The 27,999-nt window shown below is 56.7% G+C and overlaps 1 protein-coding gene across 1 annotated transcript; it reads right to left on the bottom strand.

The window, feature by feature from the left end:
• Positions 1–925: 925 nt before the first annotated feature.
• On the bottom strand, positions 926–27,392 carry PYGB (glycogen phosphorylase B). Its single transcript, XM_064164661.1, has 20 exons — positions 27,096–27,392; positions 24,172–24,273; positions 21,485–21,563; positions 20,498–20,601; positions 17,575–17,706; positions 14,090–14,201; positions 10,813–10,895; positions 9,802–9,945; positions 9,450–9,542; positions 9,188–9,334; positions 8,484–8,647; positions 7,490–7,604; positions 5,307–5,408; positions 5,035–5,182; positions 4,041–4,099; positions 3,566–3,707; positions 3,026–3,233; positions 2,525–2,659; positions 2,246–2,312; positions 926–1,973 (listed from the first exon to the last, which is right to left on the bottom strand). Exons 1-20 carry the CDS (start codon positions 27,336–27,338, stop codon positions 1,821–1,823), a joined length of 2,532 nt encoding a protein of 843 aa, XP_064020731.1. The 5' UTR covers positions 27,339–27,392; the 3' UTR covers positions 926–1,820.
• Between the last annotated feature and the right edge of the window lie 607 nt (positions 27,393–27,999).

Genomic DNA, 27,999 nt, shown 5'->3' with positions numbered 1-27,999 from the left:
GCATGCGTCCAGGTTCGTGCAGGCTCCTCCTAGTCGCAGAGCAGACAGTAGCTTGTACCGAGATCCTTCTGCCGCAGCGTGGTTGTCCCCGAGGCTGCTGACCCGTGACGCTCACAAGCTAACTGTGCCACTTCAATTCCGTTTGATGCATCTGTGTTTATTGCACTGACAGAGGAGAAACCCTTCGCTGGGCGCGGCAGAGTGACCTGCACATTCCAGCCGGCGCTGCTGCTGGCAGCTGGCTCGGGGGCAGCGCCAGAGCCGGGGGCTGGCTTGCTGCCTTCTCCCGTGCGAGAGCTGAGGCTCCAGCACACGAACCAGACCAGCTGGTCTCGTTGATCCCAACTCCATTCCCATGAGGCCAGTGACTCGCTTGGAAATGTAAACCCAAATGTTTATCTTCAAGTGGTGTAGTTTTAATAAAGGCATTGACTGCTCCTCGCTGCAGCTTCATCTCTCACCTGCTGCTTTGGGCACTTTGCTCCCCTGTGCTGGGGGGGCCAGCTGGGGGGGTGGTGAGCTGCAGCAGGGCCTGTGCATCAGCAATAAACTCGCAGCTGGGAGCAGCTTAAGCCTTTGTGGCTGCTGTCAGCCTTGGATGAGCAGCTCCCGGGTGCCCCAGTGGGTCTGGCTGGCTGCAGCTAGGCTCCGCTTCCTTACGGGGGCCAGGGCAAAGGGGAGCCGCAGCACAGGAGCCCTGTCTGCCCTCTGCAGGGCAAACCCAATGCAGTGCACACAGAGCCAGGGGCCTCTGGTACCAGTGCCCTCCTGTCTGGCCCATGCACTGGCAAGACTGACCTTCCTGCCATGGCCATGTAGCCCTCGTGATGGTGCCAGCACCGTGCCAGCTGCAGGAGACCACAGCCCATGAAGCCAGAGCTGGGGCAGACCTAATCCCACATGGATCACAAGTGCCAAGCCGGGAGGTGCTCTGGTTGTTTTAATGAGTTGGCAGCACACAGGGGAGCGCTGGTGCACTACACAGCACTGCGGGTGTTAAACTGAGCCCGGCACCAGGAGGGGCACGCAGAGCAGCATCACCTGGCTGTGCAGGGATGCAAGAGATGCCATACATCTTCATACCCAGCACACAGCTCTGCCTGGAGGGCCAAGAGCCTGCGTGGGGCTCAGGGGCCTAGCAGGGTCAGCCACTCAGTGAGCAGTGGCAGGTACAACCTGGAGGCCACAAGCCCCTGCAGTGGCTCGGTTCCTGGGCTTTTAGTTACTAGAGAGGGGTGGAGGAAGCCATAGCCATCCGTGGTGAGGAAGTGGCTGCTCCTAGGCCCTCTCTGGGACACGCAGCACTTGACAGTGGTGCCTGCACTGGGGCCAGCTGCTTTTAACAGCCAGCCCTACCTTCTGTGGGCATTACCAAGGTGCTAATCTACAGTGGCCTCTCCTTACCCTGGTGTTGGGGCTGGCAGACCCCCTGGAGAAGGATGCAAGACAAACTCTACATTGGCTAAGCCTGCCTGTGGGACAGAGGCAAGGAGGCCAGGCCAGGCTGCATGTGAGTGGGGAGGGTTTAGTTGGAAAGGCCTTGTTAGGCATGGAGCACAGCTGTGGAAGACTGATCCGTGGTCACAGGGCTAGAAGCGCTGGGCGGCAGGTGCGGCTGGGTGCATGGGTGCAAACGCAGGGGCCGTGCTCTGCTTCCTCAGCTCCTCCTCTCCAGGCAGGGCTCCTCCTCAGAGCATCCTCCTGCCCCCCTGAGGGACAGGCCTCCTTTCGGCTGAGCTGAGCCCATCTGACTAGCGGTGAAGCACCGGCGAGGCCCCCTGGGCGGGAGCCCATCCCTGTGTCCTGCCCCGGTGCGCGGCTCAGTCCCGGGGCAGGTTCGGGGGGGGGATTGTCGCGGCGGACGGCTCCACGCCCCAGATCTCCTGCGCGTACTCCGTGATGGTCCTGTCGCTGGAGAACTTGCCCGAGCACGCGATGTTCCTGATGACTTTCTTCGTCCACTCCCGGGGGTCCTAGGGAGAGGAGGGACACTCAGCCCCTCACCCAGCTCTGTGCCAGCCTGTGGCCTCGCTGGGCACTGCCTGTGCACCCTTGGGTGGTTTCAAGGCTGTGGTGCAGGGCTGCTGAAGCACCAAAACCTGCCTCTCCCTGGCCCATGCCTGTACAGCACCTTGTCTGTAAGGGCTCCACAGGAGCACACTCATCCCAGCTCCTCCTCAGCTCCCTGCTCTGCTGCCACACCCAAGGACCCCATCCCTGCCCCTCAGGAGTGGGCAGCTCTTACCATGAACAGCTGGTCCACTTGGCCCTGGCATTTAATGTAGGCCTCATAGTCAGCGAAGACCTTGAACCTGAAATCCAAAACAGAGCAAGGCTTGGGGCTGGCTGCTCTGATGGCCCAGCCTGGTGAGACAGGGCAGCACTGCCACCTCTGGGTCCCAGCCTGGTGAGACAGGGCAGCACTGCCACCTCCCTGCAGGCAGGCAAGTCTCAACCCCCACGCAGGGGCACCCAGGGAGACCCTAGGAGCAGCCAACTGGAGGGGATGCTTGCCAGGACTGACCTGTCGTGGTACATGAGCATGTTCACAATGTCCTTGAAGCAACCCGGGTCTCGAGGGGAGAAGAACCCACTGCTGATCTGGTCGACAGCCTGGCGCAGCTCTGGCAGGCGCTGGTAGTACTCCTGGGCATTATACCTGTGCCCAGCAGAGACAGGCTGTGGGGCCCAGCACCTGGAGAGCAGGACCTGACGTGTCTGGGGCAGGGAGGGCAGGCAATGATGGTGCAGGTCCTTGCTCCCGGGGCTGTGGCCATCAGAGCACCCTGCTAGTGGGTGCAGGGTCTGAAATCCCTCGTGCCCAGGCCCCCATGGTCCATTCACAGCCACTGTGCTCTCAGCAAGCTGCTTGGGGCTGCACCCCTGCAGCTTGCTCACTGACCAGCCCAGGGCTTTCTTCCATCCCCAGGGAGGAAGGCGTCCCCCCCACCAGAGAGCATGGTCTCCCTACCAGAGCTGGCATCTGACAAGCCCTGGCATTTACTGTGCTCTCCCCAGCACCAACCCTTGGCGATCCAGGGCCTCCACATCCTCCACTCGCATGCCAAAGATGAAGAGGTTCTCTTCACCAGCCTCTTCAGCCATCTCCACGTTGGCCCCATCCATGGTACCAATGGTGAGGGCCCCGTTCACCATGAACTTCATGTTGCCAGTACCCGAGGCCTCTGTGCCAGCTGTGGAGATCTGCTGGGAGAGGTCTGCTGCTGGGATCACTGCAGGGTACAAGAGAGGCAGGAGTTAATCCTTGGTGGCACACTGCAGCATCCTGTGAGCTGTGCCCAGGGCAGCAAAACAACCCTGGGCATCTGCTAGTGGTCAGGCAGACTTCAATCTCAGCCCAAGCAGTGCAGCTCTGGGGTCAGAGCCAGGCTCAAGTCTGCTCTGACCCCACACAGCTCCTGGCATTCCTGCACGAAGTCAGCTTCCTGCCCTGCGTGCAACCCTCAGGCCCTTCCTAAGCGAGAGCCTCTTGGGCCAGCCAGTTGCTGGCCTCATCTGGGACACTCCCAGCTCCTCACCCGTCCTTACACCAGAGCAGACCTACCCTTCTCGGCCAGGGACACCCTGTAGTTCTCCAGGAAGATGACCTTCAGCTTGTCCCCCACATAGGGATCGTTGTTGATGACCTCACCGATGGACGTGATGAGTTTGATGATCATCTTGGCCATATGGTAGCCAGGGGCTGCCTGAAGAAGAGCAGCCCAGAAATGGTGAAGCCTTTTAAGGAAGGCAGAGCACGAGAGGTGCCACTGTGGGTCCTCACCACAGGGAGAGTCTGGGCCTTGTCTCTGCTGTCCACATGGACCAGCAACAAAACCCTACTGGGAAACATCCTAAGCTGCAGAGAAGGAGTGGTGGGGACCTTCTCAGTCTGATGTGTCTGTGAAGGTGTCTCCTGAAGAGCTCAGCAGCAAACACTGCACAAGCTACAGGCTGCCTGGCAAAGCACAGCAAGGGCACAGCACCTTCCCCACACCCCCACGGAGCCGGACGTGCGCCCAGCCTGGAGCATGCCTTACCTTGCCTCCTATCATGATAGTCCTGGGCACAAAGGATTTGGATGGGTCACTTCTGATGCCTGCGAGAATAGGAGAACAACAGAGGAGAAGGCTGAGGGGAGACCTCATTGCTCTCTACAGCTCCCTGAAAGGAGGCTGGAGCAAGGTGGGGGCTGGTCTCTTCTCCCCAGTATCCAGTGACAGAACAAGAGGAAATGGCCTGAAACTCTGCCAGGGGAGGTTTAGGTTGGATTTCTTTCCTGCAAGAGTGGCCAGGTACTGGAACAGGCTGTCCAGGAAGGTGGTGAAGTCACTGTCCCTGGTGGTGTACAAGAAACACGTGGCCATGGCACCTTGGGACACAGTTTAATGGCTATGGTGGCCTTAGGTTGACAGTTGGACTCAATGATCTTAGAGGTCTTTTCCAACCAAAACAGTTCTATGATTTTAACACCACTAAAGTGAAGATAAACTGGGGAGAGTTTACTGCTTGCACCAGAGGTGGGCTGGGATCCTTGCCCGTGTCATGCAGAACCAGCAAACCTGCAGGACCCTGAAGCCCAAGGAGACACTTGCTGGAGCTGTGCTGGATGAAAATGGCAGGGGGGGGGTTGGAACTAGATGATCTTTGTGGTCCCTTCCAACTCCCACTGATTCTATGATTCTAAAATGGGTTGCAAAGCCCTGGAAGAATTACTCAAGCAGCATGATGCAGAGCATCAGTGACTTGCCTCCCCTTGGCAATGGGCAGGGCCCCAAGGTACCCACTAGGGAGTGGGGGTTTAACTTGCACCGGGCTCAGTCCACATGCACCAGGTATGGGGGTTACCTGGGCCCTGGGGTCCAGCTGGGCTGGAGGCATGGGCTGTAAGCTTCTCCTCACAGCTCTGTTTGACCCTGCAGACACTGTCATGCTTCCTTCCTGGAAAGCAGCCCTTCCCTGACTAGCAGCTGGCACACTTTTCCATGGATCCCTGTCAGTGAGAGGCTGGGGGTGCCCCCTTGCAGGACTCACGGTTGTAGAGGGTGATGGCGTGCAGGCAGTTGAGCAGCTGCCGCTTGTACTCGTGGATCCGCTTGACCTGCACATCGAACATGGAGGAAGGGTTGATCTTCACCTTGTACTGCTCCTCCAGGTAGGCTGCAAACTTCAGCTTGTTCTCCTGGCGAGAAAAATCCCATGTGGAATGGGCGTGGATGCCCAAGCCTTGTGTCAGAAGTGAGGATTTGCTGCTGGGATGCTCCTGGGAACACGGTGCCCTTCACCCCAGGGGCAGTGCAGGTTACCTGTTTGACTTTTGCCACATCCCTGATAAAAGTCTCATTGTTGACGAAATCCAGCAGCTTCCTGAGCTGGCTCAGGTCTGTGATGAAGCCTTCCCCAATTTTCTAAAAGAATCCAAGAAAGAGATCAAGGAATCACAGAAGGTCAGGGGCTGGAAGGGACCTCCAAAGTTCATCCACTCCAACCCCCTGCCAGAGCAGATCACCCAGGAACACATCCAGGCAGGTCTTGAATATCACGAGAGGGAGACTCCATCACTCCCCTGAGTAGCCTGTTCCAGGGCTCTGTCACCCTCACAGTGAAAAAAACTCCTCCTCATGTTTCCATGGAACTTTCTGTGCCTCAGCTTCCACCCATTGCCCCTTGTGCTGTCCCTGGGCATCACCCAGCAGAGCCTGGCTCCAGCCTCCTGGCACTCACCCTGCACATCTTTATAAACACCTCTCAGTCTCCTCTCCCAGCAGCACAGCCCCAGCTCCCTCAGGCTCTCCTCCTAAGAGATGTTCCATTCCCTTAATCACCTTTGTGGCTCTGTGCTGGACTCTCTCAGGCAGTTCTGTGTCCTTCTGGGACTGTGGGCACAGTGGGATGTTCCACTCCAGTAGTTTAAGACTTACTGGAAAGTTCCCAAGTGAGAAATCAGGAGTTTCTTGAAAGCTCAGTGCAGAATGTAAAGAAGTAGAGGAGTGGTTGTAAAAAGAATACTGAAGTCTTCTGTCATTCACTGGTTTGCTAACCGGGCTAGAAAGTGAGTGCACAAACAGTGCCTTCCTCCTGCCCCTGGCTTCCGTCTCCTTGCGGCTCTCGGCTTGGCACTGCTCCCCTTATCTCTGTCCTAACCTTCTCGCTGGTACAAACCAACCGGCAGGTAACAGGGGAAGGGAGGGAGAAGGAGGAGGGAGTGGGTCCAGTTGCTGGAAACCCTTCTGGGTTCACAGAAGCACAGAACATTAGAAGTGCTCACCACAGAGGCTTAGAGGTGATCACACCCCCCTGAGACCACCAAGTCCAATCCCCCTGCCGAAGCAGGATCCCCTGGGGTAGTCTGCACGAGAACGCACCCAGGCAGGTTTTGAAAGGCTCCAGAGAAGGAGAGTGCACAACCTCCCTGGGCAGCCTGCTCCAGGGCTCTGGCACCCTCACTGTGAAGAAGTTTCTCCTCACGTTGAGGAGGAAGCTTCTGTGTTCCAGTTTGTAGCTGCTGCTCCTTGGCTTATTGCTGCGGAACGGTGAAAAGAGATTGGCCCCAGGCGCTTGACACCCACCCCTCAGTTCATCCAGGGGGAGGTTGAGGGACACCTCAGGGGGACCCCTGTGAGGGTCCTTGTGTTGTTTCTGAATTGTAAACACACTTCTGTACACAGATGCTGTATTAGCTGCTTATTAGTAGCTTCCTTTGCTTCCCAGCCGCCTGAGCCGCTCTGCTGATTTTATCTGAGGGTAATTCCCAACCCACCACACCCACTGCTGAGACACCTCAGTCCCTTAATGCCTTTCCCCAGCAGAAATGCCACAAGTCCCACTGGGAGTTCTAGGAGTCCCTGTGGCTCTTTCTTATGGTGAGGTTACTTCTCTATGCCAACAGGGAGCCCAAAGGTACAGGGGAAACTGGCACTGGCACTGGCACTGGCAAGGACACCAACAAATCACAGGATAGAATCACAGAGTGGTTTGGGTCAGAAGGACCTTAAACATCATCTAGTTCCTTCCAAGCCTGCTGCCGCGGGCTGTAGGAGCGCCGCAGGGAGGATGCGCTCACACGTTCCAGGGCCTCCTGGCAGCCCGGGAAGCCGAAGCGCAGGGTGTGAAGACACACTGACTGCCCTGGGTGACCCTGCTTTGGGCAGGGGGGCTGGACTCAGCCTCTGCACCTCCTGTGACTCCACTGCAGCTGTGCTGCGTCACAGAAACCTGGGCCTGGTAACCAAGGGTGGCAGAGCTGGGGCTGGAGCTCTGCCGGAGCTCCTCTGCGCCTGGGACACTGAATGCTTTGGCGCCTCGGCAGCGCTGGGTGGGCTGTCTGTAGCCACTGCGAGGGCAGAGAACCAGACCCAAGCTTCTGATAACTTGGCTGCCCTCGGGTACCAGGCTGTCCTCACCCAGACACGCCAGCCTCGGCCTGGCCGGGCCACGGGAAGCGCAGCTGAGAAGCAAACGGCTCCCACTTCAGGTGCCCGTGACCCACCTCGGCGATGACGTCGGCCAGGCCCGGGTTGCACAGCAGCAGCCAGCGCCTTGGCGTGATCCCGTTCGTCTTATTCTGGAATTTCTCCGGCTCCAGCTCATAGAAATCCTTGAACCTGGAAGATCAGAGAGTTCTGAACCACCTACCACTGCTCAGAGCTTCCACTGGCACCCCACTCAATCTGCACCTGACTCAGGGCATCTCTCTGGGTCTCCCTGTAACTAGCACAAGCTCCCTAGCAGAGAACACAGAATCACTTTGGTTGGGAAAGACCAAGCAAATGGATCAAACCATTTTCCAGCTCTGCCAGGGCTGGTGCTAAACTATGCCCCTCAGCACCACGTCTCTGTGACCCTGAAATATCTCCAGGCATCAGGATTCACCTCCCTGGGCAGCCTGTCCCAGGCTTTGAGAACCCTTTCAGCAAAGAAGTTTGTTCTCATGTCAAACCTAAACCTGCCCTGGTGAACTTGAGGCCATTTACTCTCATCCTGTCACTTGTTACTAGGGAGAAGAGACCAACATCCACCTGGATCTGGCCTCCCTGCAAGGACCTGCAGAGAGTGAGGTCTCCCCTCAGCCTCCTCCAGACTGAACAACCCCAGTTCCCCCAGCTGCTCCTCACACGACTGATTCTCCAGACCCTTCCTCAGTCTAGGACACATATCCCTCAATGTCTGTCTAGCAGTGAGGGCCCCAAGACTGACGCCAGTCCTCAAGATGTGGCCTCACCAGTGCTGAGTACAGGAGGCCAAGCACTCCCCTGGCCCTGCTGGCCACGCTGGAGGCCAGGCCCCTCACCCCATTGCTCAGCTGCAATGCCGAGGGCTTCCCCACGTCCAGGGGAGACGCGTCAGACCTGGCACACGCACAGCGAGACGCGTGCCCGGCCTGCCATGCCAGCCAAGCCAGCCCTGCCGCCTGATGCTGCAGCCGGGCGCCGGGCACGGCCCCGCCGCTGCAGAGCTGTGCTGCCCGGGCGCGCCAGACTCACACGGAGTGCCTGACGATGTGGGAGTGGATGCGGGCCACGCCGTTGACAGCGTGGGAGCCGATCACACAGAGGTGTGCCATGTTGATGCGCTTGCACTCCCCCTCCTCGATCACCGACATCCTCCGCAGGCGGTCCACGTCCCCTGGGTAGAGAGCTGCCACCCGCTGCAGGCAGGCAGAAAGAGGACCCCCTCAGCAACTCAGCCAGAGGGCCCAGGAACATTCCCATCCTAAAGGAATCACACAATGGTAGGGGTTGGAAGAGACCTCTGAAGATCATCCAGTCCAACCTCGCTGCCACAGCGCGATCACCCAAAGCAGACCACACGAGAACATGTCTGGGTGGGCCATGGAAGCCTCCAGAGATGAAGAGTGCCCCACACTAGGCAGCCTGTCCCGGTGCTCTGCCACCCTCACACTAACGAAGCTCCTCCTCATGGTTAAATGGAACTTCTGTGCTCACGTTTGTGCTCATTCCCTCTTGTCCTGCCCTGGGGAGCACTGGGAAGAGTCTGGCCCCGTCTTCCTGACACCCACCCCCTGGATATTTGCAGCATCACTAGGATCCCACCCAGCCTACACAGCCCCAGCCCTCTCGTGAGAGACATCCCAGTGCCCTCAGCATCTTAGCCACCCTGTGCTTGGTCTGGGAGCCAGACCCAGACACTCAAGCTGCCACAGCCTGTGCCCAGCCCAAACCCTTACATCCAGATGCATCTGGTTGAGGGCATAAATGATCTCCAGGTGGCGCGGCAGCAGCTTCTCGAACATGGAGACAGGCCAGCGCTCCAGGGCCTCCGGCAGCACCGTGTGGTTGGTGTAGGCGCAGGTGCGCTTCGTGATCTCCCAGGCCTGCGGTACAGACGGGCGGTGAGCGGGCACGGGGGCAAAGGAAACCCTTGCCTGAGGACAGCAGGGATGCTCTTTGCCCTGCAAGCTTCAGCACAGACCTCCCAGCTCTGCTTACCTTGTCCCAGTCCACTTTCTCCACATCCACCAGGATCCTCATGAGCTCTGGGATGGACAGGGCAGGGTGGGTGTCATTTAGCTGAATAGCCACCTGCAACACAGACTTGCTGGGCTCAGAGATGGCTGTGAGAGTGTCCTGCACCCACCGGGGTCAGGTGAGGATCAGCCCCACGCAGGCACCCTGGCGTCAGATGGAGTTGCAGCAGCAGAGCTATCCAACCTTGGGAAGCTTTGCTCCCAACTGCTCGTTCCCAATCCCAGTTGCCAGGGTCTTTGTGTACATGCCCCAGCTTGCTCAGAGCATGGTGCTCTCCCTGCTGAGGTGCAGGTCACTCTGCCCACAGACTCACCTTGTCTGGGAAGGTTTCAAAGCACGTTCTCACAGGGTCCCTGCAGCCGAACTTGGAGGACTTAAAGCGGCGGATGATGTCCTGCAGGGTAGCAGCCACCACAAAGTACTCCTGTTTCAGCCGCAGCTCCTTGCCTTCAAAGAACTGCCAGGGGCAACACAGCCATCAGCGCTGCAGCTGCCATCCACAGCTGGCAGCCAAATGCCTGACATGCTCCTGTCCACTCCAGTGGGCTTCCCAACAGGCCTCGTAAGCTCAGCACCTCGTGAGGGCAAATGTGGATGCATCTCCTACTGCCTCTGACACAGCAGCAGCTGCAGGGACTGACAACTGCTCGGGCCAACAGAACCTGCCACATCCATGCTGCTCCCACAGGGCACGGGCAGCTCCCTCCCTCACTGCAATACCCTTTGCAGGGGTTTTGGACCAGGAGCCAGCGTCTCTGGACACACCAGCTGACTCCCCTCACGCTACACTTCATGCTGGTCTGTTTTAAAAAGCAGCAGGAATGAGGTGTGGGAGGGGGGAGTGCAGGAGATGAGGATTTCCAGCACGGATGCTAATCCATGACTTGATAGTGAGGCCTCTTCCTTTCAGATCTGGTGCCTGGGACAGTCCCTGAAGGGAGAAATCCCTTGAAGTAGGGATGGAAGCGAGTTGCCCCCTCAAGGCTGCCTCTGCAGTGACAACTTCCTTGTGCAAAGGGTGAACCATGTAAATTGTCACCTGCCTTGGACCTGAAGGAGCAGCATTTCCTTCCCTCCATGCAGCAGGAGAGAGAGCAGCCAATACTGGCCAGATTCTCAGCTGCCATCAGTCAGCAGAGACTCTCTGAAGCCAGCAGAGCTGCGTCTGGTCACTGAGAATTACAAGGCCCAACTACTGTATTAAAATTCCTCAAACTGTAAAAATCAGGTGTCCATGACTTTTCAGTGCTTCAGACAAGGTGACACAACTGCAGGGAGGACAATCCTGAGCAGGAAGGAAAAGAGAAGCAAGAGAGTCACTCACGTTGTCGTTCGGGTACAGGACTCTGGATATGTTCTCTGCCAGGTTTCTGTCCAACACCGCCTCAATGTAGTCACCCACATTGACTGCAGCAAGAGAGAGAGAGAGTGCAGCAGCAGGAGGGGTTCAGGCAGGTCCCTCTCACACACACACACGTGTGACAGGGACAGCCAGGCTGGGGGTGTGACACAGGAATGGGAACGTACGTGTGCACAGTAAGCTATCCATGGGACAGCAATGTGTCCTTGTGGACAAGAAAGCCAACTGTATCCTGGGGTGCATCGAGAAGAGTGTGGCCAGCAGGTCAAGGGAGGTTCTCCTCCCCTTCTGCTCTGCCCTGGTGAGATCACATCTGGTGTATTGTGTTCAGTTCTGGGCTCCCCAGTTCAAGAGGGACAGGGATATACAACAGTGTCCAGTGGAGTATGACAAAGGGACTGAAACAGCTGTCTGATAGGAAGAGCTGAGAGAACTGAGCTGCTCAGTCTGGAGAAGGCTGAGAGGAGATCTTACTAATGTTTACAAATGTCTGAAAGGTGGGTGTCAAGAAGAAGGGACCAGGATCTTTCCAGTGGTGTCCTATGACAGGGCAAGGGGCAGCAGACACAAGCTGGAACACAGGAAGTTCTACCTCAACATGTCTACTGTGAGTGTGACTGGAACAGGCTGTCCAGAGAGGCTGTGAAGTCTCCTCTAGACACTTTCAAGTCCTGTCTGGATGCATTCCTGTGTGACCTGCTCTAGGTGATCCTACTTTGGCAGGGAGGTTGGACTCAACTGATCTTCAGAGGTCTCTTCCACCCCCTAAACATCCTATGTTTAATGTCCTGCATCTGGGTCAAGGCAATCCCAAGCACAAATCCAGGCTGGGCAGTGAGTGGCTGGAGAGCAGCCCTGAGGAGAGGGACTTGGGGGTGCTGCTGGAGGAGAAGCTCAGCAGGAGCCAGCAGTGTGCACTTGCAGCCCAGAAAGCCAAGCAGAGCCTGGGCTGCAGCAGCAGCAGTGTGGCCAGCAGGGCCAGGGAGGGGATTCTCCCCCTCTGCTCTGCTCTGCTGAGACCCCACCTGGAGTACTGCATCCAGTTCTGGAGCCCCCATTACAAGAAGGGTGTGGAGATGCTGGAGTGTGTCCAGAGCAGGGCCAGGAGGATGCTGAGAGGGCTGCAGCAGCTCTGCTGTGAGTACAGACTGAAAGAGTTCAGTTCAAGAGGGACAGGGATATACAACAGAGTGTCCAGTGGAGTATGACAAAGGGATTGAAACATCTGTCTGATAGGAAAAGCTGAGAGAACTGAGCTGTTCAGTCTGGAGAAGAGGAGGCTCTGAGGTGACCTTGTGGCCTTACAGTATCTGGGCTACAGAGAAGCTGGGGAGGGACTTTTCAGGATCTCAGGGAGTGACCAGAATGGAGCAAAGCTGGAGATAGGTAGGTTCAGGCTGGAGGTGAGGAGGGAGTTGTTGAGCATGAGAGTGGTGAAAGCCTGGAATGGGTTGCCCAGGGAGGTGTTTGAGGCCAGGCTGGCTGAGGCTGTGTGCAGCCTGCTCTAGGGTAGGGTGTCCCTAGGCATGGCAGGGGGGTTGCAACTGGCTGATCCTTGTGGTCCCTTCCAAGCCCGACTGATTCTATGATGCTATGAGTGAAAGGCACAGGAGAAAGGCAGGTGTCCATGCAGTTTCTCAAGACACTCTTATAAGGAAGGACAGGCAGAAACTGGAGACAGAAAGCAACCAGAGAGGGCAAAAAAAGGAAACAAGTGATAATCATCTTATTTAAAGGCTGAAGAAAAATGGGCCAGGTCAAGGCATTACACATGCCACAGTCACACTCAACTCCTACACACAGCGAAGGCTCATCCACTACCAAGCTTGCAGCTGCCAATCAAGAACTGAGGAGACACAAGGATTTGAGAGAAAGACATCAGCCTTTGTCCCACACAAGTTCCCCTGGAAGGGCTGCTTGGAGGCACATCTCTGTGCTTGTAGGGACGGATCAATCAGTCTGATCTAAACTTTTAAACATCCTGGAGCTGCTTCAGAGGTGCAGAGATGTGGTGCACCAGATGCTTTAGCATCAGACTTGGTAGAGTTTGAGAATGGTTGGACTCAGTGACTTGAAAGACCTTTTCCAAACAAAACAATTCCATGATTCTATAAAACCTTCCCTTCTGGAACAGTCCAGCACTGACATTTGGCACTTCAGCTGCCCTGTATCTGCTATTCAGCACCACAATCAGAGCCTGGGAGGTCACATGTAAAGCTAAAGGAAACCAGTGGCTGGAAAGCAGCCAGGAGGAAAGGGAGCTGGGGGGTACTGATAGATAGTAGGCTGCAGATGAGCCAGCAGTGTGCCCAGGTGGCCAAGACAGCTAATGGCATCTTGGCCTGGCTCAGGAGCAGTGTGGCCAGTAGGACAAGGGAGGTTCTTCTGCCTCTGTACTCAGCACTGCTCAGGCCACACCTTGAGTGCTGTGTCCAGTTCTGGGCTCCTCCATTCAAGAGAGATGTTGAGGTGCTGGAAGGTGTCCAGAGAAGGGCAACAAAGCTGGTGAGGGGCCTGGAACACAAACCCTGTGAGGAGAGGCTGAGGGAGCTGGGGGTGTGCAGCCTGCAGAAAAGGAGGCTCATTGCTGTCTGCAGCTACCTGCAGGGAGGCTGTAGCCAGGTGGGGTTGGTCTCTTCTCCCAGGCAACCAGCAACAGAACAAGGGGACACAGCCTCAAGTTGTGCCCAGGGCAGGTCTAGGCTGGATGTTAGGAGGAAGTTGTTGCCAGAGAGTGATTGGCATTGGAATGGGCTGCCCAGGGAGGTGGTGGAGTCACTGTCCCTGGAGGTGTTGAGGCAAAGCCTGGCTGAGGCACTTAGTGCCATGGTCTGGTTGCCTGGCTAGGGCTGGGTGCTAGGTTGGACTGGATGAGCTTGGAGGTCTCTTCCAACCTGGTTGATTCTATGATTCTGTGGGCTTGTGCTGCTCTTTGCCTTCCGCTGCACGTAAGTGACCTTCCATGGCAAACATGGGTGATGTGGGGCACGTGGTGGCAGGTGATGTGGCCCTGGGGGAGGCACAAGGCAGGTTTTGAGAGCATGAGAAATGCGATGGGCACGGAAGGAGGTCAGTGGTGTGCTGGTGCATGAGGGCTCTGCAAGTGGCGTGCCCCCACGGCTTGGGGGCAACCAAGAGATACGGACAAAGCAGGCCAGACAGGGAGGGATGTGCCAGGTGCTATGCACACAGGAACAAGCAGGGCCCAGCCTGGCCAGAAGAGAGGCAGTGAAGCACTTACACTCCTGGAGGTTGAAGTCATTGGGTGCTTTTGCAGACCACAGCCTCATGGTGTTTACAGTGTTGTTCTTGTATCCTGGCACTGGTGTGTCGTAAGGCATGGCAAGGACAACCTGCAAAAGGACAGTATTCCCCTGGGATTAGGAGCATGGTGGCCTCAGAGAAGGTGGCAAAGTGACTGAAACCACTGCAGGAACAATCCAGAGGACACAGACAACTCCTGGCTGTGGTTAGAATCTCACCTCACTAAAACACAGCTTCACAGACTTCCTTGCTATCATGGGTACTTCCAGCACCCACTGCCAAAGCATCAGTAGGAGTAGAGCTGTTTGGACCTGATCTGACAAACTGGAGGCAAAAGCCTGTCAGTGAAGTGTAAAAGAGAGCTGCAAGAAGTCTCTGCTGACCACCTTCTAGCAACTGGTGTTAACTGCCAGCTGTTATTCAGAGCACTGAGAGCACCCTCAGCTGGTGACTGTCATTCTGTCTGTCCTGGGATAGAGCCAGGATCAACTCCACAACTTGCAGCCTGCCTGTTAGTCTTCTGCATCCTGTCCAGAGCAAACCAAAACAGGCAGCACTATTTCTACAGAAATAGTTTGTTGAACCTACCTGGGTGAAGCCCCTGAGATCTCCAGAACTTGAACTGGACATGAGTGTGAAACTGTCAATCAGTGCAGTCTGTGGGTGATGGTTGAGCGCCAGGAGTGAGACTGAGGCTCCCAGCCTAGATTACACTGGCCAGGCAAGGCATTGCTCTGCTTACAACTTGTGTTCTCCAGCACACTGCTGTGCTGAGCAGTTGATCCACATCCCTCCAGAGCTGCTGAGCAGGAAGGCAGAGCACCTTCACCTCAGCCTGAAGCCAAGAGGCTGAGCGCTTGTGCCTGCAGATCTGAACAGCGCATGCAGGGCAGAGCCTGGGCTGCCTCTCTGACACCTGGCCAAGGAGCCAGCAGACAAACAAGGGCATGCAGTGATAGGAGGAGGGGGAATGGCCTTGAGCTGGAAGAGGGCAGATTTAGACTGGAGATTAGGAAGAAATTTTTTCCAGTGAGGGTGGTGAGACACTGGAATAGGTTGCCCAGGGAGGCTGTGGATGCCCCTCCCTGAAGGTGTTCAAGGCCAAGTTGGATGGGGCCTTAAGCAACCTGGTCTAGTGGGTGACGTCCCTGCCCATGGCAGGGGGCTTGGAGCTAGCTGGTCTTTAAGTTCCTTCCAACTCAAAGCACTCTATGATTCTGTGATCCCTCTGAACAAGTCAGTGTGTACTGGCGTGACAGCCTGGCAGCCAGAAGCTGGCCCCAAGCAAAGATGTGAGAGGCAGCAGAGAACAGAAGGAGCTGTGCTCACAGGGCAGGGAAAACCCAGGCAGAGCAGCACAGCAGCCTTGAACAGCCTCTCTGTGCTGGCGTCAGCAACACCTCCCCTCTGAGGAGAATCAGCAAGAGGTCAGGCTCCCAGAGCTGCTCTTAGCAGCTCCGAAGATGGAAGCAGGCAGAAAGCCTGCCCTGCCTGAGCCACAGGCCTGGAGCAGACATCACATGAACTGAGCAAGGCTATATTTGGAGACTGTGTCTTGGGCTATTTTCAGCCTTTCCAGCTTGTTCCCTTCACAGCACTATCTGAAACTGAACATCCTTGTAGGAAGCTGTGATGCCACTGCACTGCTTGGGATCCCTGAAACCCAGGCCTCTGCCACAGGCAGAAGAGGAAGACAGAGAAAGGCAATGCCACTCAGTCACCAAGGGGATGTCCTCTCCAGAGAGCTTTGGCATGGTACCTCCATGCTGTCTGTGGGTCTGTGGTGCTGAAGCCCTGCACTGTGTGTGTCCTGGGAATCACTGATGGCACTGCACTGCCTCTCACAACCAGGGTTTCTGGAAAAGGACCTGGTTTACTGCTTCTCTGATCTTCAGCTCTTGGTGATGGTCCTATGACCATGGTTTGTGTTGGAAGGGACCTCCAAAGGTCATCTACTCCAACCCCCCTGCAGTGAGCAGGGGCAGCCTCCATTAAATCAGGTTGCCCAGAGCTCTGTTGAGCCTGAGCTTGAGTATTTCCAGGGACTGTGCCTCAGTTACCTCCTGGGGCAACCTGTTCCAGTGCTCCACCACCCTTACGGCCAACAGCTTCCTCCTAACCTCCAACCTAATGTCCTACTCTTTCACAGATTCATAGAATACCAGGTTGGAAGGGACCTCAAGGATCATCTAGTCCAAACTTTCAGGGTAAGACTATAGTTCAAATGAGATGCCCCAGCACCCTCTGAAGCTGTCCTGGTTTTATGCCTGTGCACTCCTCAGATGAACAAGGCTGCTTCATCAGGCTGATAGACCTTTCAACATCACAGGGGACAAGACTAGGTTACATTCCTGAATCCCAGAGAAACTCACAGTCCTCCCTCCTCCATCCTGGGCCATGCTGAGGCAGAAGAGGCAAAACATCTTCAATTCTTGTAACAAGTCTGCTCTTCAAAGCTTGCCTTGCTGGCTGTAAGCCTGGGACACACTTACAGCATGGCACGCTGTGCCTTGAGCAGGAACTTCTGAAGCACAGCATCAGCTCTTCAGTAGTAGGAGGCTGAAGAAGCATTTGCTCCCCACAATTCCACCAAACAAGGTCTCCAAGCAGACTGGAGAACTAAAACTATGTCTCCAGCCTCCCCTGACAGCAGACTACCCACCAGGCACGTTTGGGAAAGAGGAAGTTTTTCTCATCACAGAGCTTGAACACCCCTGGGATTGCTCCAGAGCCAAGCCATGAGATAGAAGCAGAGACTGGTTTGCGTTGGCAGGGCCCTTAAAGATCACCTAATTCCAACCCTTTTGTCATGGGCAGGAACATCTACTAGACCAACTTGCTTAAGGCTCCTGGCAACCTGCCCTTGAACTCTTCTGGGCTTGGAGCCTCCACACTTCTCTGGCTAACCTGTTCCAGTGCCTCACCACCCTCATGGGTGAGAATTTCCTCCTAAAGCCTCATCTCGAACCACCTTCTTCCAGTTTGAAGCCATCACCCCTTGTCCTGTTGCTCCATGCCTTTGTCCAAAGCCCCTCTCCAGCTCTGACACATGGACAGTGTGAACACCAAGTGCTGAGCACCAGCTGTTGCACTCCCCATCCTGGTCCTGTAGCCACACATGACTTGTCAAAGCTCTGGCAGCCTTAATGCTTCACAAGGTGACTATGAGTCAGCTGGGCTGATGAATCTCAACCTCCAGCAGCGGTGCCAGAACCACCTGCAAAACCCCTGGTTTTGAGCAAGCAGTAGCCAGGAGCAGTGTGGAAGGAGCCTAAAAGGGGAATCTCTTGTTCCCCAAACCCTGGTGCAGCCACAGCCAGCAACATCACCTTTGTAACTGCAGGAGCAGCAGAGTGAGTTTTGTCAGACTGGGAGAGACGCAAAGCTTGACCTCCTCAGGCAGCCCAAGGACAGACTCTTCCCCTGCACTCCCCCAGCCCAGCAAGGAGGGGGTGTCGGTACCTGGGTGTCGACCCACTTGACGCCCTCGGGGGTGTGGCAGACGCGGCCGTAGAAGTGCACGGGCAGCATGTACTCGGGGCGAGCCTTCTCCCAGGGGTTGCCGTAGCGCAGCCAGTCGTCAGCCTCCTCCACCTGCAACGGGCCGTGGCCTCAGCTGAGCACGGAGCCACAGGCTGCCAGGGGCTGGAAGGGACCTCCACAGCCCATCCACTCCAACCCCCTGCCAGAGCAGCATCACCCGGCGCAGGTCACACAGGAACACAGCCAGGCAGGGTTTGAACATCTCCAGAGAGGGAGACTCCACAACCCCCCTGGGCAGCCTGTGCCAGGGCTCTGGCACCCTCACGGGGGAAAAACTCCTCCTCATGTTTCCATGCAACTTCCTACACCTCAGCTTCCACCCAGTGCCCCTTGTGCTGGCACCACCCAGCAGAGCCTGGCCTCAGCCTCCTGGCACTCACCCTGCACATCTTTATAAACATTAACGAGGTCACCTCTCAGTCTCCTCTTCTCCAAGAGAAGAGGCTTCTGTCTCCCAGTCAAAGCTGAACTAGGCTCTGCAGCCAGTTTCAAGGCAGAGATGCCAGTTTAAAAGCAAAGCCTTAGTAAGCCAGCCTTAAAAGTGGATATGCAGAGGCTCCTTGAGGACACCTGGGCTTCTCGGAACATGGATGACTATGTCCCAGCTGGTGGAAATAAGTCAGTCTCAGTGGACTCCACAGAGCTGCACAGGTTTTAACTATCCAAACCACATGGTCTGCTGCATTCTGGAGAACAGATCTGAGGAGCAGCTGAGGGAGCTGGGCTTGCTTAGACTGGAGAAAAGGAGGAAGGGAGACCTCACCCTCTACAAGCCCCTGAAAGCAGACTGCAGCCAGGTGGGGGTTGGTCTCTTTTCCCTACTAACAAGGGATAGGACAAGAGGAAACGGTCTCAAGGTGCAGCAGGGTAGGCTTAAGTTGGATATTGGAAGAAACTTCTTTACTGAAATGGTTCTCAAAGACTGGAGCAGGCTGCCCAGGGAGGTGGCTGAATCCCCATCCCTGGAGCTGTTGAGAAGACACAGAGATGTGGTGCTGAGGGATGTGGTTTAGCACCAGCCTTCGTAGAGTTAGTGAATGCTTAGACTCTATGATCTAAACAACCAGAATGACTCTTTGATTCAGCCTGTCTCATGGCCTTTACACCCAGTTTGGCTGTGCTCATGGGAAAGACAGGATGGGGTTCCCCAGAAACACATCAGTGCTGCTCCTGGCCACAGACCAGCTCCTGTAACCCAGGCCTCGCTATCTTCTCTGCCCTCTGCCATGTCTGCTCTCTGCCATAACAGCACCAGTGGCAGTCAATGCAGAAGGGACACCAATGCTGCCATGCACCAGAAACCGGAGGGGCTGAGGCACTTGGAGATGCTGTGTGCCTGCAGGCATGTTTCTGCCAGGCAGGAGGCAGATCTGATGCACAGCCAGCAGCACCACCACCCCCCCTGTGCTTTTTGAAGTAGGGCCAACTACACTGGATGCTTTTTCCCCTGTTGTCACCACTTCTAGGGCCTAGCACTACAGCTTCTTTACTGGGAAGGAGGGAAAAACAACCCTCAAAGCTCTCACAAACCCTGACTTGTGGAGAGCTATTTTAAGGACAAAAGTGGTCCTTCATGTTCAGAAGCACAGAATCATAGAAGCATAGAATTGTTTTGCCTGGAAAAGACCTTTAAGATCATCAAGTCCAACCATTCTCTAACTCTACCAAAGCTGGTGCTAAACCATGGCCTCAGCACCACATCTCTGGCATCTTGGAAACACCTTTGGGGATGGGGATTCAACCACCTCCCTCAGCAGCCTGTTCCAGTCTTTGAGAACCCTTTCAGTAAGAAGTTTCTTCTAATCTCCAACCTAAACCTCCCCTGGGCCAATCTGAGGCCATTTCTTCCTAGAGAGAAGAGATCAACAGCCACCTGGCTCTAGACTCCTCTCAGGGAGTTTCAGAGATCAAGAAGGTCTACCCTCAGCCTCCTTTCTGTAGACTAAACAACCCCAGTTCCCTCAGCTGCTCCTCGCCAGACCTGTTCTCCAGACCCTTCACCAGCTTTGTTGCCCTTCTCTGGACATGCTCCAGCATCTCAATGTCTTTCTAGTAGTGAGTGTTCCAAAACTGAACCCAGTTTCCAAGGTGTAGCCTGATCAGCGTGGAGTACAGGGGACAATTGCTCCTCTGGTCCTGCTGGTCACACTCCCTGATACAGGCCAGGGTGCTGATGGCCTTCTTAGCTCCATGTAAGGAACAAAGCAGCTCCAAGAGAAACCATTTCCAGATATACACTGGGGAAAGCTGCCAGCTGGGGCAGTTTGCTTTGCCTGTTTCCCCTGGATAAATATTGTGATGGTTCATGCCACACTTGATTCCTATTTAAACTCCTGCTGCCAGTCTCCCAGGGAGCCCACAGGGACAGCAGCACTCCAGGCACTTGCTTGTGTTCCATCACATCCAAATCCATCCTCCACCAGACACCCTCCTGAGGTGTTTAGCTACACCTCCATCCCCAGCCTGACTCCTTGCCCCCTCACTGCCAGGCTGGATGGGACTCCTGCGCTGCTGTGGCTCCGCTGTGGAGCTTCAGGCAAGGAATCCTATTTGCAGCCATGGCCTGCAGGCTCAGCTCCAATACCATCACACCAGGCTGGTAACTGACAGGGACAAGGTTTGACATGCCCCTGCCTGAGCACCTGCTGCTCGCACACACCGCTGCCCTCGGCGCCTCTTGGCTCAGCCCATTTGGCTTCAGGCGGTGACCTCACGCTCCCAGGTTACAACCAGCTCAAGGCACTGCAGCGCCAGCGGCGGGGCCAGGTCCTGTCCACAGGCAGAGTGAGCCACCCCAGGATGAAACAGAAGGAGAAAGGTTGACTTCAATTTGCCAGTGTACCTGCCAGCCATCAACAATCTTCTGATTGAAGATGCCAAACTCGTAGCGGATGCCGTAACCGTATGCTGCCAGCCCCAGCGTGGCCATGGAGTCCAGGAAGCAAGCTGCAAGAGCACAGCACAGTGGTCAGAGGGGCTGGAAGGCACCTCTGGAGATCACCTACTCCAACCCCCCCCTGCTCAAGCAGGACCACCTAGGGCAGGCCACACATGAACGTGTCCAAGCCTCGCCCCACGGCCACTGCACCTGCTGTAGCATGCTGCAGAGCAGGATGAGGAGCTGCCACATCAGTGACACTGCAAACACTGACTACCCCAAGGAAATCCACATGCAGAAGGGAGAGAAGAGTCTGCAGCAAGACCCCAGTGCATGTCCCACCAAGCCACCATGAACACCTCAGAGCTGGTCACACAGGTTACCAAATACCCAAACGCAGCCTTGATGTAGTGAGAGCTCTTCTAAACTTGCAGGAGGTGCCCACACCTTGCTGCAAGCCCACCTGCCCATTCTGACCCTAACTCACTGCTAGCTCCACCAGCTACTCTGCAGTTACTGCTTTCAAAGCAAACCCTTCCAGCCCTCAGGCTGGGGCAGCGCTGCTAAGGAACAGCTCCAGCATTCCCTCCACACTGGGGAGTTCTCACCTCCAGCAGTCCCACAGGACAGGCAGACAAAAATAGCAGCAGTCTGCCTATGTGAGAGCTGCTTGAGGGCCTCCAAGAAGTGAGAGATTCCACGGGGAGGTGAGGAGGAATGCTACAGATAGCCTCTTTCAGCCACGGCCATGCCTGGATCCTCTCAGCAGGGAGGAGGCATGTTTTCAGTCAGCCAACAGCAGGCAGGAGGGCAGGATGCTGCTGAAGGGCTGGGGAGCAGATGTGAGCTGAGGTCTGCATGCTGTCCCACTGCAGTGCCAGCCTCCAGCCAGGCCACCCTCAGTGCCTGTGCACTCTGCCCAAGGAGGGGGCTCCACTCTGCCCACGTTACCCGCCAGACGGCCCAGGCCTCCATTGCCCAGCCCAGCATCTTCTTCGATTTCTTCCAGCTCCTCCAAGTCCAGACCCAGCTGTTGGGGAGAGCAGAACATGTCACCACTCAAAGGCCATGCCCTGGGGCTGCTCTCTGAGGAGAGCAAACACAGAAGGCAGAACAACCCACACCACAGGAAATGAAACCCACAGGCTCTGGTCCCTGGGCAGCCCAATTGACTGGGGAACTCTTTAGCCTATCAGCAAACATCTCTTGCCTGTGAACTAGGTTTCCTTAGAGACCTCATCTCCTGGCAGCCTCTCACAGCAAGACGTCCTTCCACTGGAGCTGTCACTGGAGCTGGGATGGCAAATGGCCAAGTGGGTGTACAAGAGACTGCTGAGCCCTGCCAGGGTACATGTGCTGCCCCTCTGCTCACACCCACCCGGTCCTTAAAGAAGGGCATTTGCCATTGCTCTTGATGCCTTCCTACATCCTGCCCAGCCTGCCACCAGCTCCTTGGCCAGGGCCCATGCTAAAAGTGGTTATCTCCTCTGTTGCACCTCTCAGGCCTCTTGCTGTCTGGCTCAGGGACTGCTGTCAGTTGAGGGCTAACGTGCACCAGCAGCAAGGACTCTCCAGGAGTGAGGAAATGCTGCCTCTCAGAGGGCACCAGTGCCTGATCTCAGTGCCAGGGGCAACAGTCTGAAAAGAGGAGCCAGGAGAACCTATGCACAGCTTGCAGCAGGCTCACAAAAGCTCTCCCCACGGCAGAGCCATGCTAGAGATGAGACCTCCCACCCCATCTGGCCACTGGCCATCCACGTCAGGGGCTACAGAGAGGGAAGCCTCTGCTCGCACACCGGGCCACATCAGCAGGTGGAGAACGCCTTGCAGAGGAACTCGAGGATCCTCCCTGAAAGAAAACCGCCTGCCCCCTGAGGCACACCACCTCAGAGAGGAAACGAGTCAGGTCCTGCTCTGGAAATCCCTGCCCATCCCTTGACAGGGAAAGTGCTCACCAGAATGTTTCACTAGCAATTAGAGCACCTCATTTTGAGAGCAGCAGATCCTAACTTCTGCTGGGAAGTGTAACATGGATCAAATCAGTTGGGAAGAGAAGACAGGGGAGGTAAAGCTTTGGGGTGAGAAAGTCCAAAAACTCATACGCTGTCAAAAATCCACTCTCCTGCTGCAGAGGTGGCTGCAAGGCTAAGCCTCCTGCTTGTGACTGCCTTGGTGGTACTCAGCTGTTTTTCTGCCGTGTGAATCAATGCCACAAGGTTTTGATTCAAGCAAACAATTCCCATCCCCTCGCCCCTTCTCCCTGCCCAGTGACTCGCCCTCAGCCGGCAGTGCTGCTGTGGCGCCTTTGCTGTAGCTGCAGGTACCAAGTGTCACTTGGCTTGGTGCTGAAGTTTCCCTTTCCAGCCCAGCCTCCCCCATTAGACTACATCCCATGATAAGCCATCACTTCTCCCGGCAGTGGAAAGCTGTCTGCAGCCTGTGACTACCTAACCTGGTGGGATAATGGCTGTTGCTTTCTGGATACGACTCCCTAGAGGAAAACAGTGGTTTAGAAAAAGCTCCTTAGGAATCTCCAGGTCCCAGCAGGGTCTTCTGTAAGGGATGAAAACCATCAGCAGACAGCCAAGCCCCACTCTGTTTAGTCAAAAGCACATCCTTAAGGGAAGCCCTGAGGAGTAGGAATGCTCAGCCTTCTGTGTGGGAAATGGACAGAGGCACTGAGTGCAGCCTCAGCAAGTCTGCTGATGGCACCAAGCTGTGTGGTGCAGCAGCCAGGCTGGAGGGCAGGGATCCATCCAGAGGGACCTGGACATACTGCAGAGGTGGGCACAAGCCAACCTCAGGAGGTTCAACAAGATCAAGTGCAGTGTCTTGCATCTGGGTTGGGGCAGTGCCAAGCACAAATCCAGGCTGGGCAGTGAGTGGCTGGAGAGCAGCCCTGAGGAGAGGGACTTGGGGGTGCTGCTGGAGGAGAAGCTCAGCAGGAGCCAGCAGTGTGCACTTGCAGCCCAGAAAGCCAAGCAGAGCCTGGGCTGCAGCAGCAGCAGTGTGGCCAGCAGGGCCAGGGAGGGGATTCTCCCCCTCTGCTCTGCTCTGCTGAGACCCCACCTGGAGTACTGCATCCAGCTCTGGAGCCCCCATTACAAGAAGGATGTGGAGATACTGGAGTGTGTCCAGAGCAGGGCCACTGGGATGCTCAGAGGCTGCAGCAGCTCTGCTGTGAGGACAGACTGAAAGAGCTGGGGCTGTGCAGGCTGGAGCAGAGGAGGCTCCCAGGTGACCTTCTTGTGGCCTTCCAGGATCTGAAGGGGCCTGCAAGAAAGCTGGGGAGGGACTTTTCAATATGTCAGGCATTGACAGGAGTGGGGGGAATGGAGCAAAGCTGGAGTTGGGTAGGTTTAGGCTGGAGGTGAGGAGGAAGTTGTTGAGCAGGAGAGTGGTGAGAGGCTGGAATGGGTTGCCCAGGGAGGTGGTTGAGGCCCCATGGCTGGAGGTGTTTAAGGCCAGGCTGGCTGAGGCTGTGTGCAGCCTGCTCTAGGGTAGGGTGTCCCTGGGCATGGCAGGGGGTTGGAACTGGCTGCTCCTTGTGGTCCCTTCCAACTCTGACTATGATTCCATGATGCTATGATTCCAAACGTTTGGGCAGTTTCTCAGAGGTACCCCCCTCAAGGCTTCACCTGGTAAATGGCTTCATCGCAGGCGTTCTGCAGGCCCAGGTTCACCATGGTGTTCTGCAGCGTGCGGCCCATGTAGAACTCCAGGGACAGGTAGTAAATGCGCTGGGGAGGCAAAGCAAGATGCTTACACGTAGCAAAGTACTCCACTTTCACCACCACCTCTGAGAACTGAGACAGGCTCAGTGGGGGATGACTTCCCCAGGCCGCTCCTGGCGCCCGCCCGAGCAGCAGGCAGCGCAGGCTGTTTGTGCGAAGGCTCTCGGGCGGGACGCCAGCCAGCCCTGCGCCGCGCTCCTGCCAACAGCCTTCTATAGCAAAACCTCGCCGCCTCTCAAGAGCTTCCCTAATTAACTTAGGGCAAGAACTATCTGGGATGCTGGGTGGTGTATTTATACACCGTCACGCTCGGCCGAGGTGATGCTTACAGCTGCTCGGCTTGTAAAGCCTCCCATGCTGCGCCGAAGCTGCCCCAGAGCCTGCTGAACGCCAGCGCGGACGCCCCTGCCCCGCGCAGGCTGCCTGGGCTCAGGGCCAGGGCCCTTCCTGCTCGCAGCTTCCCAGCGCTCTGTGGTAAAAACACCCAGCTCCTCTCGTTCTGCCCACGCCGAGCTTCACAGGCACATCCTCACCCTGCTGCGGAGCAAAGTGAGTGTCCCACGGCTAGCAGGGCTCCTGGCAGCGCCGTACGGGACAGCCAGCTCTGCAGAGACCTTCCAAGTTTGAGAGGAGCTGAGCCTGTGTGCTGAATGCTAACCAGAGCCTGCCTGGAGGATGAGAAGCAGGCTGGGCAGACGTCTGCCTGCTCTCAGATGTAGTGCTCTGCATGTTTTCATAAACACACAGCAGCTTCCCAGGCAGCGGCAGCCTAGCCTGAAACCATGCTTTCCCCTGGAGTCTCCTTCCTTCCTTCCTAGCTGGGATCTTTCCCTGCTTGAACAGCAGGATGGCTCATTCTGACACTTCTGCGAGGAGAAGATGGGCCACGAAGAAGGTCAGAGTGCTGGAGCACCTCCCCTGTGGAGACAGGCTGTAAGACCTGGAGCTGTTTGGCCTGGAGTAGAGAGGGCTTCCAGTACCTGAAGGGGGCCTAACGAAAGCTGGAGAGGGACTGCAGAGAAGGGCAGACGAGGGGGGATGGCTTTGAGTTGGAAGAGAAGAGATTTAGACTGGATATTAGACAGACTTTTTTCCCAGTGAGGGTGGTGAGACACAGCAACAGGTTGGCCAGGGAAGTTCTGGAGTTGGGAGTGCCCCCTCCCTGCAGGTGTTCAAGGCCAGACTGGTTGAGACCTAGTGGAGACTGTCCCTGCCCACAGCAGGGGTTTTGGAACTAGGTGACCTTCGAGGTCTCTTCTAACTCTCACCACTCTATGATTCTGAGTCTGAAAGTGTCCACCTGCTCCTTGGGGCTCATCAGACAGACTGAAAACATCACCCGGTTGCATAAATACTCTGCCCCCCTCAGTCACCCGCAGGGATGTGTTTCTAGTGGAAGCCTAAGCACAGGGTAAGCAAAGCCAGTTCTGGCTCCTCTTAGCCTTTCCAGGACCGGTACAATCCCCTGTTAGCGCAGCAGCATGGATCAGAGCACATCTGTGTGAGAAAGGAGAGACGAGCAGCTCTGCACACCGGCCTGAACTCCGAGTGCCAGCGCAGCCAAGCTGCTGCGAAAGTGCAGTCTGCTGCTTCTGTCAGGCCAATATTCACAGCCCCGAGAAAAGAGCTGCCTTGAGAGGCAGCTGCCTGCGTGCCAAGGAGCTGTGTGCCCTCTCCAGTACACACCTGCCCTCTGGGGCTCTCCGGTTAACTGCTGCAATGGGCTTTAAATTAAACGGATTAAGGCTGAGTAATGTGTTGCAGTCCCCAACATCTCCAGCACCACCATCACGACTTGGCAGCTGCGGAGGAGAGGAGGGAGCAGGTTGAATGCCCCCAGAACCACCACCAACTCAGGGTTTGGTGACCTGAGAGAGCTCATCTGGTTCACACGAGGCAAGAAACTCCTGCCCAAAGCTGATCTGGCGCTGTAGGAGCGAAGCCAGGACATGGCTACACTGACGTGGGCTGAAATGCAAAGGTTAGAATGCCCCCAGGGGACACAGCCGCAGTGGTGTGGGGGCAGGACACGGCCGTGATGAAGCGTGCACAGGAGCTGGCAGCATCAAGGGCCATGTGAGGACATGCTCATAGTGGGATCACAGAGACCATACCTGTGACAAGGCAGATGGGGTCACAGCTGTGGGGATGCTTGAAGAAGGACATGGCTGCAACAGGACTCAAAAGGGCAGGGCTGCAAAGAAGCTTTGTGTGGGCAGAGCACAGGACACAGCTGTGGCGGTGCCCACGGGGACACAGACTCAGCAAGACGTGCACAGGTGACACAGCTGGGACAAGGGACGGTGTGTGAAGACGGATGGACTCTGGGACAGGGATGGCATCACACAGCCACAGGGAGGTGCACGCAAGGGACACGGCCATAGCGATGCGCATGGGAGCAGAAGGCATACAGCTGGGACAATGCCTGCACAGAAGTCACAGTCAGATGCAGGAGGGACATGGCCATGGCCGTGGAGATGCCCACGGGGACACAACCCAAAGGGAAGAAGGTGCATGAACGACATGTCCACGGCTGTAGCGATGCCCATGCAGGCACAGCCGAGGGAAGAAGGCGCTTGAGGCACATGCCCATGGCTGTAGTGTCGCCCAAGGGGACACAGCCCACAGGAAAGAAGGTGCACAAGCGACAGGCCCACGGCTGTAGTGACGCCGCAGGGAGACGGCGAGATGCACTCGAAGGGCAAGACCGTGGCGATGCCATGTCAGGAGGACACGGAAACGCCTGCGGGACCATGAGGAAGGCGCAGCCAAGCGCCCGTTCCCATGGCAGTGCCCGCGGGGCCTGGCGGGGCCGGGAAAGGGCTCACCTTAGGGTCCCGCTCGTAGTAGTGCTGCTGGGTGCGGATCCAGCGGCCCACCAGGTGGTCCCGCACCGTGTGCGCCAGCGCGAAGTAGTAGTCGCGGGGGGTGGCCACGTTGCGGTCCTTGACCAGGGTGAAGTGGAGGTGCCGGTTGAAGCTCTTGCGCACCTCCGCCACGTCCCCCAGCCCCGCGATGCCCCGCACGCTGATCTGCTTCCGCCGCTCCCCATCGCTCAGCGGCGCCGCCATACCGCCGCCGCCCGCCGCCGCCTCTGGCTCTGCCGCAGCCGGGGCCGGGGCCGGGACCGCCGCGCCTGCGCCTCCGCCGCCCGCGACGAGGCGGGGCCCCCGCACAGCCGCCGCCCGGCCCGGCCTCCGGCGCAGGGGGCGGGGGAGGGGGCACAGCGATGGTGTGCGGGAGAGGGCTGGTTCGGTAAGGCAACGGCAAAGCAACGGCTTCGGGAGACAAGAGAGGGCATGGGAGGACAGGGCCAGTGTGTGGGGCTGTGGCGGTGAGGGGATGGAAACGGCTTGAGGAGAAAAGGATGGCTGGGGGGCACAGCGTTGGCATGTGGGGGCTCAGGCGGCATGCAGGGACTGAGATGGTCGCGGGGGACGGCAGGGGTGTGAGGGGATGGAATGGCTTCAGGAGACAAGGGGAGCCATGCGGAAGGGAGTTGGAGCCTGAGCTGGCACACACCGGGACAGAGATCACAGTATCACAGGATTATCAGGGTTGGAAGAGACCTCACAGATCATCAAGTCCAACCCTCAAGGTGAGGCTCGACAGGGCTCTGGGCAAGCTAGTTGAGGATGACCCTGCAATGGGCTGGATGACCTTTGGAGGTCCCTTCCAACCCAGACCACTCCGTGATTCTGTGGCAGGGATGGTGTAGGGGAACAGAGATGG

This window comes from Pogoniulus pusillus, chromosome 25 (assembly GCF_015220805.1).
Source record: "Pogoniulus pusillus isolate bPogPus1 chromosome 25, bPogPus1.pri, whole genome shotgun sequence".
In the NCBI taxonomy this organism is placed as follows: domain Eukaryota; kingdom Metazoa; phylum Chordata; class Aves; order Piciformes; family Lybiidae; genus Pogoniulus; species Pogoniulus pusillus.
The sequence above is the reverse complement of the archived record's forward strand: the minus strand, read 5'-3'. Positions and strand labels throughout refer to the sequence as shown.